Genomic DNA, 20431 nt, shown 5'->3' with positions numbered 1-20431 from the left:
TACATTGCACTCAATAGTGTGAATCTTTCATAAATTAGTAAATATACCTTTCTATAAAACTAGTCTGCTCCTCATTACTTAAAAAGGTGTTTCATCTTTCTGTAGTTACTCAGCTGTCTCTGATGAATGGTCCTGCCACCTGAGAACCATTCATTAGCTTTGCCAGAGATACTGGTACTATGGTTTAATCTTAAAAAATATTCAGCAGTTATCATGGCATAATTAATAAAACCAACGTTACATGTAAATCTAATTACATTAGAATATTGTTTGATCTATAGGATGGTGTTTTGTTTTGTTTTTTTGTTTTTATTGTGTGTACCCCAACCTTAAACCTAGGAGCTGTTCAGACAAAGGTGGGTTCCTGAAATACTGTAATCTGAGGCATGATAATGCTGGCATGGCAAATTACTAACCAAGCCAGAGGGGTAGGGTTTGGGTAATGGTAGGGGTAGAGTTTGGGTTAGGAGTAGGGTTTGATGTAAAGGTAGGGGTAGGGGTAAGGACTGAACACACTCCGTTAAGGCACAGGTAGAGAGTGAACACACTCCGTTAAGCCTCTCGTTCACCGTCTGGCCATTCTGTTTGAGTCTGCTTTTTTTCGCCGCCGTTACAGTTTAGCAGACCAGACTCATCTTTCACTTTTGGAATCTGCTCACCTGCTCATGCCATCCCCTACTCCACTACCAGCAAGCAGGAAGATGGTAGGAGCCTCTGTTCCCTTCTGGCCCTAATAAAGTCATTCTCTCTATTCTCTCCACTCTCCTTGGCTAGCAGTATTCTTCCTTTCTTGTCTCCCTCCCTTGGTGGTAGAAGTGACCTTTTCATCATACAGAAACACAACATTTTGCTGTTTGCTATTACCTCATTATCTTCATTGTACAGAGTGTCAGTTCATTGAGGATATCAACTGGGTAGGCACATGGTTATTATCATATTCTGTCGTGCTCTCTATTTTTCTAATGTAGATGTTTTCACTGAAATCTGCATTAGAACATGCAGACTGACATTCTCACCTAGGTGATGTCCTAATGTCCTTCGGCTTTGAGTATCACTTTCCTATTCAGAGGATCCAAGTGAACTAGCTTTTATGGATTACATTACACTTCCCGTTCACTTCTGACCGAGCGGCTGAGTGAACAGGCTCACCTCAGTAACATTATCCTTCTTCTTCTTCCCTCTCATCTCATTTATCTAATGTCTGACAGAATACGGCATAGGCCACAGAGTATTCAGTTACTTATCCACATATTTATAATGATCAGCCACAAACACACACACATACACACACACACACACACACACACACACACACACCAAATTCTGCCTGTTCTCCGCAACATTAGTCCTAAGAGACAAGTAAGAGCTTACTCCTCATCAGAGCACAGGCACAATCTCTCTGCTGTCATAACTACACATAGCTATACAAAGAGCCAAACATATCTGACACGCCATAAATCCAATTTCACACAGATGCCGTTCAAGCTCAGAGTGATGCCCCCTGAGATCAGGCTGATAAGTATCATAAGACATCTCTTAAACTGAAGAATTATTTGTCACTATATTCATCTTTTTTTCCCCTCTAAATGGGAATGGGATGTAAATCTAACCCCATAGACTAAAACAAAAGTGGAAACATTGACTTTGTCAGTTGTCCTCCATGGCTTCTATAATAGCACTCTCAGGGAAATACATAAAGCCCCTTTTCTTGCCATGGGCCTCTGTGAATAGCATTCACTGAGTGTTGTGTTTGCGTGAGTATTTGAGTTAAAACTCCTCGTAGAAAATGACTCTCTAAGCAGCTTGTACAACCTCTGGCGCACTGCATGTGTGATAATTAGAGCTATGCTAATGTGTTCTCGCCAGTCCGGCAACTTCTCCATCCCCTGTGACTTGACAGACACAAGGAAGGATAACGTGGAGCCACAGTAGGATCTGGACGCAAACGGAATAAACATCAGAGATGTATTTTTTTTCTCTCTCCCTAGATTCTAGTTCTAGTTATAAATCAGCATGCATACATATATAAAGGCATTCATAATCATTGGGTCATTAGGAAAATATAAACCAGTAGTCACATTGTAGTACTGGTCCATTAACACTTGTGCACATCTAGACAGTACTGTCTACAACGTGTTGTCCGGTTTGCTGCTGACTGTTCTTGTCTGTGTAAAAAGGTGTGATAAAGATGAAGTGAATGTGATACGGTGAGACTGTTGCCTGCTCATTACTCTACATAATATTTTCAAGAACATATGACGATGACATGGCTATAGACTAAACTGGATTATAAAATAAACGACTGTTTTTTTATTATGAGAAGGGGACTGGAGAAGGGAGTTAGTGCGATTACAAAAAAGGTCCACATCTTTCCGCGGTAGGTGGTGCTAAACCCATTCACATTTTGTCTGCACCTCAACGGAACAGGATGATTTTAATCAAGCTGGACTACGTCCAACATCGCTCACACCGAGTCGGCGCTGCATACGAGAGCCAGATCTCCATTCCTGCATGTTTCACGAGGATATAAAGCAGGTCCCGAGCACGCAAACCGTTCATTTTCACAGCGCGTGAGACTGAAGAGTGCTTCTGGTGTTAAATTGTTGGGGAACATGTAGCTTAAACAACCGCGTGAAAGATGAAAAGGCTTTCCCGAAAGCTGACTTTAGCTCTGGCAGCGTTGTTCTGGATAGCTGCTTTACTGTATTTTATTCTTCTGAACAGTCGGAAATTACCTGACCAAAGACACGAGCAACCAAAAGAGAAAGAGGTGAGTGGTATGTGTGCAACCCGCGTGCAGGGGCAACCTGCTCCAGGTGAGAGGAGTTTGTAATAGACGGAAGGTCGCGAGGCATTCACGCGATACAAAAACCGCCTCATATTAATACTTTGCTCAGAGGACGTATCCTATTACACTGGATTTTTCTGAGGACATTGCGTAAAATCCTACTGGTTTTGTAAAAACGTGACAGTGAAAATGTAAAACCATTTTCAGTCGTTGTTCAAGTTCATCTTTACCTTATTTGTAATTATTTTTTAAATAAGAGTTGCCCGTAAACCCATAGATTATAACATGCTGTTTGCGGACTCGAATCCTAAACTTTGATTTGTTTGTCAGTAATCAGGATGTCAAAACCATATACTTTCCACCCACTTAATTTTTAACATTCATAGTTTTAAGATGGTCTCGAAATCTGATTAGTTGAAGTGTAGGCTACCCCAGACACTCCTTTTCAGCATACTGTAGGCATCATTGTTTACAGGCACGGATATTTGGTTGCTTAAATGATTACAGTATAGCATGTACAAAAAAAGGCATAGAAAGATACTAAAGATACATTACTAAAAAAAAATAAAAAATAAAATAATAATTAATGCGCTTAAATGTATTACTAGGCCTACATTAAATTATTAAATGCATTGTTTCTGCTGCGGTATATTTACGCTTGTCATAGAGTATTTTTGTTTTGATAGAAGTTAAAGCAGTATCACTCATCAAAATACCACATCCAAAAATGGATGTGTTGATTCATTTTGGGCTACATTTAAAACGGTTCAGTGTCCGTCCGGCCGGCCAAAGTCACTTTGAGTGCACTTGCTCAATCACTAAACGCTGCCGTGTCACCGTGCCTTTACTGTGCTTAGTCCTGCGTCAACATGCTGAAACTGAACTCAAAAATACCAAATCATTTGTTACCTTTGGATTATTTATTGTTCACTAGAATGTTTTAAATTCCAGCTGTGTGTATTGTACAAGGCATCTTTTAATTAGGTTCAGTTTGAAAGGGAGTGAAACTCATAAATGCGATTGTGCGCTTGGATGCTGTAGAAAAAATACAGTCCAAGAAATTTACTGAGATTAAAATAATGTAAATGTCTATGTTCAAGTGTTTCTTAAGTGAAAGGATAATCATGATAATATTTGGAAGACTAAACATTTTTGATGTTTTTGAGACTTCTGTAGTAAATTATTGAATGATTTTAAGGATCTTTTCATTAAATCTTTCCTTAAGTGATTTATTCTATTCTGGCATAAAACAAGTTGAAAAAACAAAATCCAGACCTATGATGTCTAGAAAACCTGAATGCTCTGTTCAGGCTGTTCTGTGGTAAGATTAATGACTGTGACATTGGACGTCAAACACAGGCAGTGGGGCTACATTTTACTGCAAACAAAGCTCCAAAGGAGTGTCAAGGAAATGTCTCTTCAGGACTGCCTGCAGGACATTACATTTGCTAGTGCTATTTGCCACTCAAACTATTTATAGCAAAACCCCGACATGGCAAGCAAAGCCTGAAATAGCTGTTATTGGTGAAATAAAATGTGAAGCCTAAAATGGCTTTGCTAGGTCAGGTGTTGGTGTATATGGCTATGATAATGAAGGGTAGCCAGTGTGTTTAACATGTTCATCAAACATCAATGACATCACAGCCTTCTTAGATGTGAAGATGTACTGCACATGCATCTGTTGACAACACTTATCATTTGTTACATCAGAAAACTGATTCATCATGTCTGGCATTGGTATTATGTCTGGTTCATAACATGCTGTTTGTTGTAGGCTATATACGCAACTGCTATTATTGTGTCATCATGTATTAGTTTGATTCCCACATTGTCAAGTGTGTCACTCAGTCTTTAGCACCAACTGAGAATGGTTATGAGCTCTGCTGTGATATATATGGGCTCCCAGTCCTGCAGAACTGGCTAAAACCATGAGCCACAGCCCATGTTTTAAATTTGTAGTGCAGGTAACGAAAAAATGTACTGCTGTATATGGTGGTAATATGACTTGAAAAAATATGCAGTTTATATTTCAATTCAGCAAATAACTGATTTGGACATAAGGGATTCATCAGAAACAGGAACACTGGAGATTGAGTTTGTTGACTTGTAGTAAACTCTCAGACCTGCTGGTAAGATGGTGAATGTGTTCTCTGTGTAACATATTTCCTGATCTCAGACCTAATCATAAGATGGTGAATGTGTTCTCCGTGTACTGTATTGCTGACATGTAGTATACTCTTCTTGTACTCAGTGGTGCTATATTTTCATGTAGGATCCCCCTAGTTAGAACTGAATATCGTGGTCTTTCACATTGCCACTTTCAAAAAGCCTAATATTGTGATAATGATTAACCCACAATATATTGTTCTCCCCTCTCATGCAGCTAACCAGCTGCTGTCTCTCTGCTGCCAGAGACCACAGACTATGACTTGCTGTAAAACTATAAAAAGGATGGGCACAAGTTGGAGCACAGATGACAGGACAGGAAATATCCAATTACTACTCCCTTGGTCTGTCCTCCTGCTCTCATTAGTGGGCAGTATGAGAGCACTCAGGACCAAATGATTCAGAACTCCAACAGGGACCGACACTAACCTAATGATTCCACTAGAGAACGTACAGAGAATGTACAGAGAACACACAGAGAATGTACAGTACAGACAACTTGCAGAGAAAATGCAGAGAACATGCAGAGAACATGCAGAGAACATACAGAGAACCTACAGAGAACATATAGATAACGTACAGAAAATGTAGAAATGTATAGGGGCCTTTTTTACTTCTTGGGGAAATACGTGTGTGCAGTAGTAACAAACCTTCCACATGTACCGAAAAATTAAGTTTTACTTAGTTGATAGATGAGTTTACAGAGTGGCAATTTCTTTATTGTAATTTTCTCTTTAAATTCATCTTATGTAACTGAGTTTGTTTCATTAAAATAGCACAGGTCTATCAGATGTTAAGTTTAAAACATCTGGCTTAAAGTAAAGAGGAGAATAATCATATCATCTCTCTGATAAATACAGAGTTTAGATAATGTTGGTCTTTATAAAAGTAATGAAATGTGCAAAACTGTTTTGAGCTCGTCATTACGATGTGTGAATGTGTCAGCAAGTGGTGTATGACTCAGTGGTTAACATCTGAAACTTTGTCACTGCATTTTCACAATATATACATTTTTTATTTTGTTGAATAAAAGGGCCGCTGAGTCATGATGACAAATTTGTAATGGACATATCATATTTGATCCTCCCAGTGCAACCGCTCCTTGCAGCCTGCTGGTGTGCAAGCTGAACTGAAGGCCTGGTCATTGTCATGCTTAGCAGTCTATCTTAAGAAACAGACATCTGCAATTATCCACCTCTATTACGGGCTGTAAAGACGCTGTTGTAGCCATTGTAAAGCAGCAGGCCATGACTTCCTCGCCAGGCTGACGGCACTGCGGAAGGGTGCATGAGGTCTGGGGAGAAGGCTCACCACAGTGCCACTACAATGGCCTGCTGTCTCATTAAAGGCACAGTTCAATCCAGAGGTACAGGTCTTCTTCAAGGCTAATAGGATTGCAGTATAACAACATTAACCATTTTATCACAGATGGTTTTCATTAATTATTATTCATATGATTAACAGTTTTGAATACCTGAAAAAATACAGATCGACAGATTAATCTTATTTTCACTCACATGAAGGTTTAAAGATAAATAGATGTACTGCAAAATCAGGCACTATGGATACAGATGTAATTTATAACATTATATGTCTTTTATGTCCTTTTGAAAAATATTGTGTTCATTGCTGCAGAGGAGGTGAGAGTAGAGACATCATCAGTCCCCATTCATACTCTCAACAAGCAAAGTGCTAGTTCAGGTAAAACAAAGTTCAGGTAAAACAAAGTTCAGGTATAGGAAAGCTCAGGTATAGGAAAGCTCAGGTATAGGAAAGCTCAGGTCAACATCAGCAATAACCAAAGTGCCGTCAGCCATCCAGGTGGGCGGTGTTCAACAACAACAACAACAAGAAACCCGATTGATATGCCCACAGAAACTTTAGATCTTCTCTTCTGCTAGTTTGAAAATCTAGGTTAGGGTTAGGGTTAGAGAACATAATCTAGATCAGGTTTAAGGTTAGAGAACATAATCTAGGTTAGGGTTAGGGTTAGAGAACATAATCTAGGGTAAAGTTTAGGGTTAGAGAACATAATCTAAGTCAGGTTTAGGTTTAGAGAACATAATATAAATCAGGTTTAGGGTTAGGGAACATAATCTAAGTTAGGTTTAGGGTTGGAGAACATAATCTATTTTAGAGAAGCATCTGAACCTATCCCTAGGCTCACTGGTGTGCTTCAATATTCTGTTTCAGATCTCAGACACAGAATGGGAAGATCTCTTGGAAGAGTTTGAAGAAAAGAGCTACCTCAGCGCTCACAGGTGGAGGCCGGGCCAAGATCCCTACAGTCTATATGCGTTTAATCAGAGGGAAAGTGAGAGGGTCCCCAGTAATAGAGCCCTTAGAGACACCAGACATTACAGGTAGGCCCTATGTGTGCATCTGGGGTTTTCTTGCTTTTGGCTCACATGCATTGGCTGTGACATACCTGTGTAGAAGGGTTAGGGGTACCTCATTAAAGGGTTAGGGGTATCTCTCAAACATGTACTTATGTACTTTTATGTAACTGTCGTCTTATGTTTTTACATACCATAGAGTATACACTCACTATTGATATGATCTTTTTTGCTGGAACATACTGTATTCTGAACAATGTCTTACTATAAATTTCTTACTATAAAGTAACCTTACAATGTATATGCTATTATTGGTCATTCAGTATGGTGATGAAGGATAAACCAAACATACTTAAAAATAATATTTACACTATGGTGCTACACACTAAAATATTCCTATTAAATTACACTGAAATGATAATGAGATAAAATGTTTGCAAAAATATTTTTAACACATGGCAAGGTGCTAATTGTAGGGTAATTACATGAAAACTGGTGGTAACTGCTGATAACTGGATATTTACAGTATTTTAACTTTTTACATTAATTAACTGTACAGCAAACTTTAGTTACTTGCAACAGTCACATGTAATGGATGTTTACTATAGCAGCCTGCCTTAAATGGTACAATACAATTACTTAGACATTTGTTTACAGATATTTGTTAACAGATATATCCCATTAAGATTCTCTATTTAACAATGCTTCAACTGAACCTCCTGCTCACTCAGGCTTAGAGGTGAGGTAAAAAATCTGCTCAGCTTGGGGAGGCCTTGAAACGTTTATATCTTTATGACAAACCCAGTTACGCTTAATAAAGACAAATATTTTATTTTGCATCTCACATAATTGGCTAAGAATGCATACACTATGCGTATGGTAATGTGCACACAGGATACCTCCCCAGCATGCACTGGGTTTACTCAGTTCACTGGCATGAAAAGAGCTCAGTGCTAATTGGGCAGAAATGTTCGTCTGCCCACTGATTATATAATGGTACTATACTGGTACTATACAGGTCTTATTCTATGCTTCCAGATATTTGAACTGATTGTTCAGCTCTTGTTGTAATGTCATTTCTTTGATCCCTTGAGGAAATGTGTCCCACACATCAGTGGTGACCTGAAATATGACAAGGAGTCAATAAGTCTTATGAACTGTTTATTGTAATTAAACTGTAATCTCATCAGGTTGGTTAGTGTTTTTGAAAAACTTAATTAAGTAATTAATCAATGTTTGTATTATTATCCTAATCAGAATTGCATTAGTTGAGGTTGGAGTTTTTTCTTTGTGCTTGCACTTGTATGCCAGACAGAATGTTTAATGTGGCTGTGTTGGTCTGATCTGAGCCATTCTCTGGAACGACTGCCTGTGGCAGTCCATGGGGAGCTGGCCACATGGCCTCTCCCTGCTGTAGACTAGGGAGGTCAGATACTCTGGCTACAGTTCCACTCCCTGCAGGACAGCTCAGACAACTGCTCTGACCATCCTGCTCAGACCATGCCGCTCAGACCTTGTGAAGTTTTGGTTACTTGGAGGTCCAGTATTGATCTACTTAGGGCTGAATTTGCACATGAAGCCAGTTATTAATTGCATACTTCTATAGCATAGAACAGGATAGATAGATAAAATAGATAGATAGATAAAATGTATACATAAATAGTCCAGTGAGACTTAAGAGAGACGTGAGGACCTATACACTGTAGTCTACATTGAATAGCGAGATAATGGTACAGTCCATAGTTTACATTCTTGAATAGAGAGATAGTGGAACAGTCAGAGATGGATATTCTACTATGTGTCAGTGTGAAACTGCTTTGTGCATTTTGTCACTGTTATTTTTTTTTTGAGGTTATACAAAGGGAAATTACTTCAGATGGTCACCCATTACTTCCATCCTAGTCTTATGTCTTCCAAAATGAACAATTGAAATTTAGTAATTGAATAATGTTATGATTATGTAAATTCTACAGAAAACATGAGACATTCATACATGTCCAACAAATTTATATTACCTTTTCATAACTATTAACTGTCTGACAAGTTAACATTCTGCACTGACATGCTAACACTGATTATCTGTAGGTCACAAAGGCCTTTGCAGATCTAATACAGTCTTGAGTTCACCAAGCAACACAGCAAACCTGGATATTTTCTTTCTTCAAACATTTAAGCAAACAAAATAGTTACAAATGTTAACAAAACAGCAATAAGTCAAACACTATTTACCTGCATAAATATTATACTGTACTAATACTAACATAGTCTATGGCAGAAAACATTTTTATTATTTTATAGTGTAAATTAAAAATGATCTTAAGGGTGGTATACAACATCTTTGTCAAACACTAAAGTGACAGGTGAGTCATGTAAAAGTGTAGTATTTTTGGTTGGTGTGTGAGAGTTATTATAGCAGTCAGAGGCCTCTGTCGACAATTAGATAAAATGTCTGTGTCTGTAATGAAATAATTCATGCAGTGTCTGTGTGACAATAGAGAGTATCTTGGATGAAAGGTGAGGAGGTGTCTGATTATGCAGCTCCAGTGTCCTGTTGTTACCCTACTCTACCATGTTGTATTTCCCAACAGAGAGGCTTCCTGGAGCTTATCCATCCTGCACTCAGCTCCTCATTTTGGGCTGTTTGTTTGGCTACATGCATGTCATGGTCTCTCTGACTCTAATTAACAAGCTGAAGTTGTATAAACAAAGAACAACTTTCTCTTCAGCTTCTAACCTTCAGGAGTCATGACTTGTTTGTAGCTGCCAGTTTAGAAGAGCCTCTCAGTTACTTGGTTTAAAATAACTTCTGTGTTTTGGTGGCTTGTCACCGATATGTATTTGAGTAGTGTGTAGAACTGATGCTTATTACTTCCCTTCTGCTTGCACACTCCTGCAGGTATCTTTGACTGTAACATCAGGGGAATGGAATAAACCCACAGGCCTGGATTTAATCCTCCGAGAGCTAAACCAAATGCAAAATGACATTCTGACAATTATCTGCAGGATCCTACCACCCTGACAATAGCCCTAATGCCAAATCAACAGCCTGCAACTCCAGGGTGCAGAGCTGCTTCCAGAGTGAATTGGTATGAGCCAACACAGTGCAGCTTCAGCCCCTGAGGGCTAATAACTGATAAGCTTGTTTGCCAGGAGCTCGCAATTAGACATGCTGTTAATCCACTTTCTGGCCATGGTGAAGAAATGCTAGCGTGCAGTTCTTTTTAGGGAGAGAACAAGTATGAATGATTAAAACTATCCCTTTCCTTCTCTCAAGCAGTTTCCCAAAGAAGCTGTTTATAGTGCGTGGTATGTACTGCCAATCAGTAAGAGACTCTGCAGGGGAAGAGCTAATTAAAGAGGGTACATTTTGCTTAATTGGCAGTTCAGCTGAGTTATAAATTTAATGGATCCATATTTGTTTTTATGTGAATGGCCATTAGAGCTCTGTGTTTGCTAAAAAAAAGAGCAGTGTTCTCATTTAGAGAGAAAGAGTGGTGTTCTCATTTAAACAGATAGAGCAGTGTCCTCATTTAAACAGAAAGAGTAGTGTTCTCATTTAGACAGACAGAGCAGTGTGCTCATTTAAACAGATAGAGCAGTTTGCTCATTTAAACAGATAGAGCAGTGTCCTTTTTAAACAGAATGAGCAGTGTCCTCTTTTATTTGGAGTTGTTGATCCATTGTTGGGGCCTGATGGATGCCTGCATGGAATAGATCAGTTTGCAGCCATTTGTAAGTGAACTATTTCTGTGATTTAGTTACTTAACCCTAGACACTAGAATGTATGTGTTCTCATGTCCTGGTGAAAACATAATGCACAGGATTCAGGAATTACAAAACATTCTTAATCAACAACAACAACAACAACAATAATAATAATAATAATAATAAAAGTAATAATAAGGCACAGCATAGTACCAGATAGAGTACAAAAAACCTGCCATACTGTGGACAGAATGCACCCTACTATAGCAGGACTGCACCATACTATGGAAGGACTGCACCCTACTATAGCAGGACTGCACCATACTATGGGAGGACTACACCCTACTATAGCAGGACTGCACCATACTATGGGAGAACTACACCCTACTATAGCAGGACTGCACCATACTATGGGAGGACTACACCCTACTATAGCAGGACTGCCCCATACTATGGGAGGACTACATCCCACTATAGCAGGACTGCACCATACTATGGGAGGACTACACCCTACTATAGCAGGACTACACCATTATGATTGGAGTACTAGACCCTACTATGGGAGTAATGATTCTGCCCAGCAAAGTCATAGCAAAACAAAACTGTTCAGACTAAGCATTATTATTATCCCTCTAGAACACTAAGCTCAGTTTAGTATCTTTTTCTATCCTCTCACCATATGCTGTGTGTTAGCTTCTGGGGCCATATACTGTAGTCTCTGTCTAAAAAGAGAATTTGATGCACAGAGGGCATGCAAACCTTCACCAGTACATTACCAGCTAGGGTATTTAATGCACAGAACATGTACAGACCATCAGCGACTTCATTTGAATAAGGAAACAGCTTCACTGGTTCATCTCCATGAGAAACACTCCAACTGACTTTTGCAGCTCCTGGTTTTCTGGGAGAGCATCCGTCATCCTCAGTGCACAGTGAAGGGCTCTCCTCTCCACAAGATGTTGTATCTGACAGGCATTCTGATATTATTCTGTTTTCTGCTGTTTAAACCATCCTCCTATCTCAGGAAGACCTTGGGCTATTGCTGCAGTGAGAGCTCCTGCTTCCAGGGTGTCTAAAAAATAGTTCAGACAGAATGCCAAGCCCAATCACTGAGGTGTTTTTGTTGTTTATTTTTAGATAGATAAATTAATGACTAAAGTACACATAGATACCATAGATACAGTAAAATACCATAGCTAATGTATCAACTGTTTATCCAACAGGGCAATCATATTTTAATGAAGGCCATGACTTGTCTATTTATGTGTGAAATCTAAATCACATGTTATTTTACAGTTAGCACCTAAAAGTATTACATTATACAACATGAGTAGTAGTCTTTATCACACAATTTGTTTAAAATTAGTTAGCTATAAGATATATTACTACACGAATATCAGATACAATACACGAGAACCAGCAGTTATTCAAAAACTGCAAGAAACAGATTCTGAAGCTGTAATTCTGTTCTTCATCATTTGCAAATATGACATTTCATGTTGAACTGATATGAATATTGCTTCAATGTTCAGAGTCTAAAGGTACTTTTGACTGATGACTCTTTAAAAAAAGAGTAACAGAAGCTCCTTAAACATCTGTTCTGAAGTCTGCATTGTTGTATGCAGCTGTGCATTTGCATATTGAGGTAATGTTGGATCATGTTAAAATGAAAGAAGGCAAACAAACAGGTGATGATTGGGTGCCGAAATTGATCAGGTTGTGCACTGAATAAATAAATTGCATATCAGACACAAGGACCACATATACTGCAGATTGTCAGCCACACAGAGTGTTTATGTGTTTTCTAAACTGCTTGAGTAATGGGATATTAAAAAGGTTAATATGGGTTCTACTAGTCTACCCAGATCAGGAATTAATATAGTGTGTTTGCAAACTGCAGAAGTAATCGTATACTAAATAGCAGCTCTTACTGGTTAATATGACATTGATGAGATGAGAACATAACTTGGCACTCTTTGTACGGATTAGTGTTTTAGCTGCTCCAGGTCACTGAGTTCAGCCCATAAAGTGCTGCGTAATGTTGAGTTTAGCCCATAAAGTGCTGAGTAATGGTGAGTTCAGCCCATAAAGTGCTGATTAATGGTGAGTTCAGCCCATAAAGTGCTGAGTAACGGTGGTGGTCACCTGGCCTGCTGGGTAGGATATAAACTAATCAGACCCTTAAGGATCTAAAGAACAATGCTGTAGGGTTTGGAACACTAGTAGTGTGTGCAGAGTATTTCTAGTGCCCTAAGTTAATGTAAATGAGAAATAGCCTTGATAGAAGAGACAACTTGTGTGAGTTAATGCTCTGTGGGAAATCTCTGTGGGAGTTTGAGTGTGTCGTTATTCCAGAGGATGTGCTCATTGTCTGTTAAACCCACCCGGACTGGAATATCTGCTGCTTCAGACCTGTGTACAGCTCTGACACTGATACCTCAACACTGGAGTGTTTTAGTCACATAATATGTGTTTTAGACATATAATGCCTGACTACAATAATAAATAAATAAATAAATAATTGCTGAGAAACTGATTACTATAATTGCATCCACTCCATATTGGCCCATTCTGTCTGTTGTGTCATGATTCTTAAAGGCATGAGAGTGTATGAGTGTGTTAAGGAATTTTAGACAGAGTACAATATTTAAGTGCAATCAGCCCCCTTTTTCCCTGAATCAACGGCTCTCCCACCGGTGTGTTCTCTATACATTAAACATGCATTTGCTGTATACCATATAAGAATAAATGAATCCTGAACTAATGCCTGTATAAGGAGATCAGGCTACAACAGAAAGATGTTTACATGTGAGCACAATTAACTGAGATCACAGAATTTATCTTGTATCTTATCTTATCTTATCTTGTCTATTACCATAATCTCTTGCTTTTCCTACAGCTATATCCTAGATGTTCTAAAGTTGTATGTTGTATATTTTCTAAGGAAAAATTGACAAACTCATGAATCTTTAGCTTCAAACCTCTCCCTGAGTATTATATATAGAAAATAATAATACAAAAGGTTTATTATTTCTCAACTTGCAGCTAAAGTCTAAATTTACAGGTTTTCTTCTTCCTGCCTTGAGATCATGTGGTGAGGATAGATGTGATCTGCTGTTGACTTTTAATGAGCCTCTACAGTTTTTAATGAGAAACTCCATAGCTGACGACTCTGCTCCTCGGGGTTCTGCCATTGTCAGGCGTTAGCATTCAGATCACACTCCCCCTGTTATCCCAGTACCAGTTTTCTCACATGCCTATCTTGTTTTAACACTGATCTACCAACAACATTTTTGGCTTTTGGAAGCTTGAAAACGGTGCGCACTCTAACGCCCAGTAGATGTCACTAACTTTTGTTTGACTTGTTACAGCTTAATGCAAATGTGCTCAGATGGCTAATGACACAGGGCATACTGCACAGAAAGGTGCTCTGATCTTCATTTGAACATATTCACACTAATTGATACCAGGGTGCCTCATTATTCCTCTGAATTGCCGTGTCTTCACAGGTGTTCGACGCTGCACTATGACTCAGAGCTACCTTCCACTAGCATCGTGATCACGTTCCACAACGAAGCTCGCTCCACTCTGCTACGCACAGTCAGGAGGTGAGTAGCTCTGCACACGTGACACTCGCTTACAGGCATCTGTCCTCTACATGCATGACACTCGCTTACAGACATCTGTCCTCTACACACATGACACTCGCTTACACACATCTATCCTCTACATGCATTACACTCAATTACATAGATCTGTCCTCTACATGCATTACACTCAATTACAGACATCTGTCCTCTACACGCATTACACTCAATTACAGAGCTCTATCCTCTACATGCATTACACTCAATTACAGACATCTGTCCTCTACATGCATTACACTCAATTACAGACATCTGTCCTCTACACACATTGCACTCAATTACAGAGATCTGTCCTCTACGCGTGTTACACTCACGTACAGACATCTGTCCTCTACATGTTACGCTTGCTTACAGAGATCTGTCCTCTGCACTCATTACACTCAGTGTCCTACCAGACCATTTGAACATGAGGAGCATTAATACCATGTGGAGGTGCCCTGCTTTGCTTTGCCTAGTGCTGATGTGGGCCTTTCACCCACCATTTACCACCCTCACTTCAATTTCTAGTGCCCATAAATAATAGAGCTCTAAATCTGGTAGATCACTATATGTTCCTGAGTGAGGAACCAAGCCATTCCAGCCTCACCTGCCGTGTTTTCTCCATGATTATCTCGTTGATATAGCCACTGAGTTTTCTCACTGATATCTCCACTGTCATCTCACTGATATATCCACTGAGTTTTCTCACTGATATCTCCACTGTAATATCACTGATATATGCAGTTTTCTCAATGATATCTCTTGTTATCTCACTGATATCTCTACTGTTTTCTCATTGATATATTCACTGTTATATCCACTGTTTCTCATTGATATCTCTGCTGTTATTTCACTGATATAAATGACCTTGCACCTCCCTGAGAATCATCACTAACACAGATGACATTAGCAGCTAACACTGGGCTAAACTCAGCACTCAGACTGGCTGAACTGAACTCTGAGCTGTCATGAGCCACTCTGTCATGACAAAGTTCAGCTCCGTGTGTGCTAATGAGTACACTGAGAACACTCATGTGGCTTAGCAGTTTTCCATCCAGCCAGTAACTAATCACTCCAAGTAGAATCCATTTCCCAGTAATGTGCTGACCACATTGTATGGTGATAATTGGTCTCCATAGATAACAGAAGGGTTTTGTAATGCACTTTTTTTGTAATACACTTTTAGCCATCATGATACAAATGTGAGCAAATATTTGTCCTTTTTATAAAAGCATTTTTGGAGTCATTAAATTCCTTCTGGTGTATGTGAATCTAGAAATACTGAATAAACATACTGAGGTTAAATTTGTCCTTGTGTTTAGTAACAGCACAGACAGTTAAAAAGAAGAAATGGCCTCATAAAGATTTTTATTTGACCTCTCTTCTATGCAGATTTCAGTCACATGCATTCACATACCTGCATGCACATGCACACGCGCACACACACACACACACATACATATTCACACACATACACACACACATGCACACACACATGCACACACACCACCACCACCGACCATTTACACAGAATGAGTTTTGAAGTATGGCCTGGGGCTCTGTTTGATTGGTGTGTGTGCTGACAGATGCTGTTACTACCGAGTAGCATTTAGAGGTGGAGGACAATGTTCTGGAAGCTTCTGTGAACTCACTTGTTCTCTCAGTCTCTCCTGGTGCCTAAATCAGGGCTTTTAATGGGAACGATGCATTTCTCCTACAGAAGAGAGCAGTGTTTCAGGCCTTCAGCCTTTGCAACAATGCTCACATAAGCCTTTGTTTTAATCTAGATGCTTCTGAAGACATTTGATGTCATTTGGGAAGTGTCTGGCAATCTTGTGAGGTGAAGTAATACAGATATCAAACTTTGTAGACAAGGATACAATATGCAGACATTTCTTTTTCTTGAAATACCATTAATATCTGTGCCATAACAGAGTACATCAAAGCAAATAATGGATTTATTTCGTTTTGAGGCATTTTTCTAAATGTAGCACATTAGCAGAAAACTACACCACACCATTACCATCAAACACTGCTTCAGATGAAGGAGGTGGGGCACCACTATAAAACCTTTCCTCACTTCACTAAAAAAAAAAATATTTCAGTTAGGGCCGTTCATAATGGAACAGAATAGAAGTCTGTGTGTGTCTGTATGTATACTTGTGTGTGTGTGTGTGTGTGTGTGTGTGTGTGTGTGTGTGTGTGTGTGTGTGTGTGTGTGTGTGTGTGATCAACGTGTCTAGGTGGCACGTGGTACAAGCAATGGTAGACTACAGTCGAAAGCCTAATAGCAGTTCTATCATCCCATGAGCACAGGACCAGTACAGTGTTGGATTTAGGAAACCCTCGTCCCCACAAGGTTACAACATCAGTTTGAATCCTAGCCAGTGGTTACTGTCATCATTCATGCCCTAATCTCACCATCATCCTTGACCTAATATCACCATCATCTATCTGACAACTGAAATCAATAGTTATCAAGTTTTAATTTAGAATTTTGTGCTAACCCAGTAGCAGCCTCTGAGACGGTCACCTTTCCTGACTTTCTATTATAGTGAAATTATAGTGAAAGATATGGGCAATTCAAAGAGTGATTCTTTTAATAAATATATGATGTGATAAATATTTATTGTGATAAATATATGCTGTAGTAAGCATAGTTATTGCCATTCACTATAAAACATCAGCATTGACTTTAAAAACAAAAAGTTTTAAATCATGTTTTATTACATTCTGGGTTTATTGAATATTTTGCTCTTTGTGTGTTTGTGGCTCATGGCTTCTTCCTCTTTCTCTCAGTGTGCTAAATCGGACGCCTGTGCATTTGATTCACGAGATAATCTTGGTAGATGACTTCAGCCATGACCGTGAGTAACAAGGAATCTTTCACTTGCTTCTCTTCAGGCATGAAGAGTCCTAAATATATTTTCTTGTAAATGAAACAAATGAGAGCCTTGGATAATGAAAATTGTAATCATTTCATTCTTTCTGATAATTAATTGAGTTTATTCTTTCAGAAAACGACTGCCTCCTTCTCACTAAATTGCCCAAAGTAAGGTGTCTTCGCAATAATCGAAGAGAAGGTAAACTAGTCTCTCAGCCTTAACACCCCCCCCCCCTCTCTCTCTCTCTCCCTGTCTTTCCCTCTTCATTTGTATGAATTTAGTATGTTTTGTCAGCAGGGGCAGTGCAGTTCTCTTTGTTTCCTTATAGTTGGTGGTGAGCACTAGTAAATGCTTTACTCTGACAGTATAAATACAGACTAGGCCGTTGACTGCACTGCTGACAGAGACCCAATCCCTAACCCTAGTCAGAGGCTGGCTGTATACTAACCTTTAGCTTGTTTAGCAGTTTCAGAAAATAACTTTTACACTGCACTTCCTGTTATATTATTAATTTTCATAAGATCACCACTTCCTGGCTTTGTCAAATGACTTTGTACTTCACTTTTGTATCAGGATCAGAAAAGATTGGGTAATACACAATAAATTGGGGAATAGAAAATTTGTGTAGTCCGTACCATCTGTTATCTAGTATGTATGTAAAAGATATAGATCTTTTGTCAAAAATTCTGTTCAACCCCCACTCCCATACACACACATCCCCATTTCACCCACACCCCCATACACATGTCCCCATTTTAACCACGTCTCCATATATACGTGTCCCCATTTTAACCCCAGAGCCAGACACAAATGTTCCCATTGTAACCACGCCCCCAGACACACATGTCCCCATTATAACCCCGCCCCCATACACACATGTGCCCTTCCCCTGCCCATTTGGCTGGACAGATACATTACCTCTACAACCTGATAGAACATGGATTATGCTGTAAACATCTTGTGCAAACAGCGTTTAGGATGCTTGATATAAAGATTTAAAAATCCATTTCTAAGCAAAGTGTTTTGGCCTGTGCCTAACTGAAAACATGGGAGGCTTTTAAACGGAAAATATTGATTTTGCCACTTCAGTATGGCCAGCGGCCGTCTCCTCGCACTGTTGCTGTGGCTGGGAGTAATGCTCAGTGCCTTGGAGACAGCTACAGCTAAAACAGCACTTACTGTGTAATGAAATCCCATTAGAGTTGCTGAGCTGAGCTGTTTGCTGTTTAACAGGTTAGCTGTCCTAATGGATGATAACCTGCCTTGCTAGTGATGGGTGGTATTTTAGCCAAGGAAAGTGTCTCTCAGCAAAGAGTAGTGTTTGTCAGGGAAGTGTAGTGTCTCAGGAAAGTGTAGTGTCTCTCAGGAAAGAGTAGTGTTTATCAGCGAAGTGTAGTGTCTCAGGAAAGTGTAGTGTCTCTCAGGAAAGTGTAGTGTTTATCAGGGAAGTGTAGTGTCTCTCAGGAAAGTGTGGTGTCTCTCAGGAAAGTGTGGTGTCTCTCAGGAAAGTGTGGTGTCTCTCAGGGAAGTGTAGTGTCTCTCAGGAAAGAGTAGTGTTTATCAGGGAAGTGTAGTGTCTCTCAGGAAAGTGTAGTGTTTATCAGGGAAGTGTAGTGTCTCAGGAAAGTGTAGTGTTTATCAGGAATGTGTAGTGTCTCTCAGGAAAGTGTAGTGTTTATCTGGGAAGAGTAGTGTCTCTCAGGAAAGTGTAGTGTTTATCAGGGAAGTGTAGCATCTCTCAGGAAAGTGTAGCGTCTCTCAGGAAACTGGTGTCTCTCAGGGAAGTGTAGTGTCTCTCAGGAAAAAGTAGTGTTTATCAGGGAATTGTAGTGTCTCAGGAAAGTGAAGTGTCTCTCAGGAAAGTGTAGTGTCTCTCAGGAAAGTGTAGTGTCTCAGGAAAGTGTAGTGTCTCTCAGGAAAGTGTAGTGTCTCAGGAAAGTGTAGTGTCTCTCAGGAAAGTGTAGTGTCTCAGGGAAGTGTAGTGTCTCTCAGGAAAGTGTAGTGTCTCTCAGGGAAGTATAGTGTGTTTCTGGAAAGTGTAGTGTCTCTCAGGGAAGTGTAGTGTCTTGCTGGAAGTGTAGTGTGTTTCTGGAAAGTTTGGTGTCTCTCAGGGAAGTGTAGTGTCTCTTCGGGAGGTGTAGTGTGTTTCTGGAAAGTGTGGTGTCTCTCAGGGAAGTGTAGTGTGTTTCTGGAAAGTGTAGTGTGTTTCTGGAAAGTGTTGTGTCTCTCAGCGAAGTGTAGCATTTACCAGATGAAAAACTGAGTCCATCTGACCATTCTGAGACACATCATGTCAGTACTAAAATGCATTTGTGTGACCATTCCTATAGTCTGTTCAAGAGAGATAATATCATAATAGAAGAGTAAACACTGTGATGATATCTGTATATGTGGATTAAACCAGTTACACATGATAGTCTTTTTATCTGCTGTTAGACCAACAAAAATTAAATGCATTTGAACTGAAGTTAAAGAGCTATCATCATTTAATAAACACAGACAGGGGTTTGTGCAATTAGGAATTTCAAGCATGTTAGGTAATGTAGATAACATGCATTACTAGAATTTGCTAAACTTGCTGCAGAATGCAGACTGCATTAGTGTTACAGTGGAAACCCTTCCAGTGTTGCATTTAAGTACAACATGGAATAAGACAAATTTATGCATATGAATTACTTGGTAAGCTGGAGTCTAGATTCTTTGTAAGATAGATTGGACCATGTATGATGCCACATCCAAGCTAAGTCATACCCTATTCTCATTTGAGTGTTATTTCTCCCAGTGGATGAGATTTATTCTATATAGAATTGTTGAAAAGTGTTAATAATCCATGTTTATTAACATTAGAGTCAAACCACATGGTCACTGGGTGAGAGAATTGTCCTGGGGTTCTCTGTATGCCTTCATAACTGACCTAAGTTTAAG

General features: G+C 39.4%; 1 protein-coding gene across 2 annotated transcripts in view; it reads left to right on the top strand.

The window, feature by feature from the left end:
• Window positions 1-2490: 2490 nt before the first annotated feature.
• galnt14 (UDP-N-acetyl-alpha-D-galactosamine:polypeptide N-acetylgalactosaminyltransferase 14 (GalNAc-T14)) overlaps window positions 2491-20431 on the top strand; it is a 32583-nt gene continuing 14642 nt past the window's right edge. For both annotated transcript variants that reach the window (XM_027022821.2, XM_027022822.1), the window contains exons 1-5: window positions 2491-2770; window positions 7148-7317; window positions 14505-14603; window positions 17421-17488; window positions 17639-17704. In XM_027022821.2, coding sequence (XP_026878622.2) covers window positions 2639-2770; window positions 7148-7317; window positions 14505-14603; window positions 17421-17488; window positions 17639-17704 — 535 coding nt within the window. In that variant the 5' untranslated portion in view covers window positions 2491-2638. The remainder of the gene's footprint in view (window positions 2771-7147; window positions 7318-14504; window positions 14604-17420; window positions 17489-17638; window positions 17705-20431) is intronic.

This window comes from Electrophorus electricus, chromosome 3 (genome assembly GCF_013358815.1).
Source record: "Electrophorus electricus isolate fEleEle1 chromosome 3, fEleEle1.pri, whole genome shotgun sequence".
Classification (NCBI taxonomy): domain Eukaryota; kingdom Metazoa; phylum Chordata; class Actinopteri; order Gymnotiformes; family Gymnotidae; genus Electrophorus; species Electrophorus electricus.
This window is presented reverse-complemented; position numbering and strand designations above follow the sequence as displayed.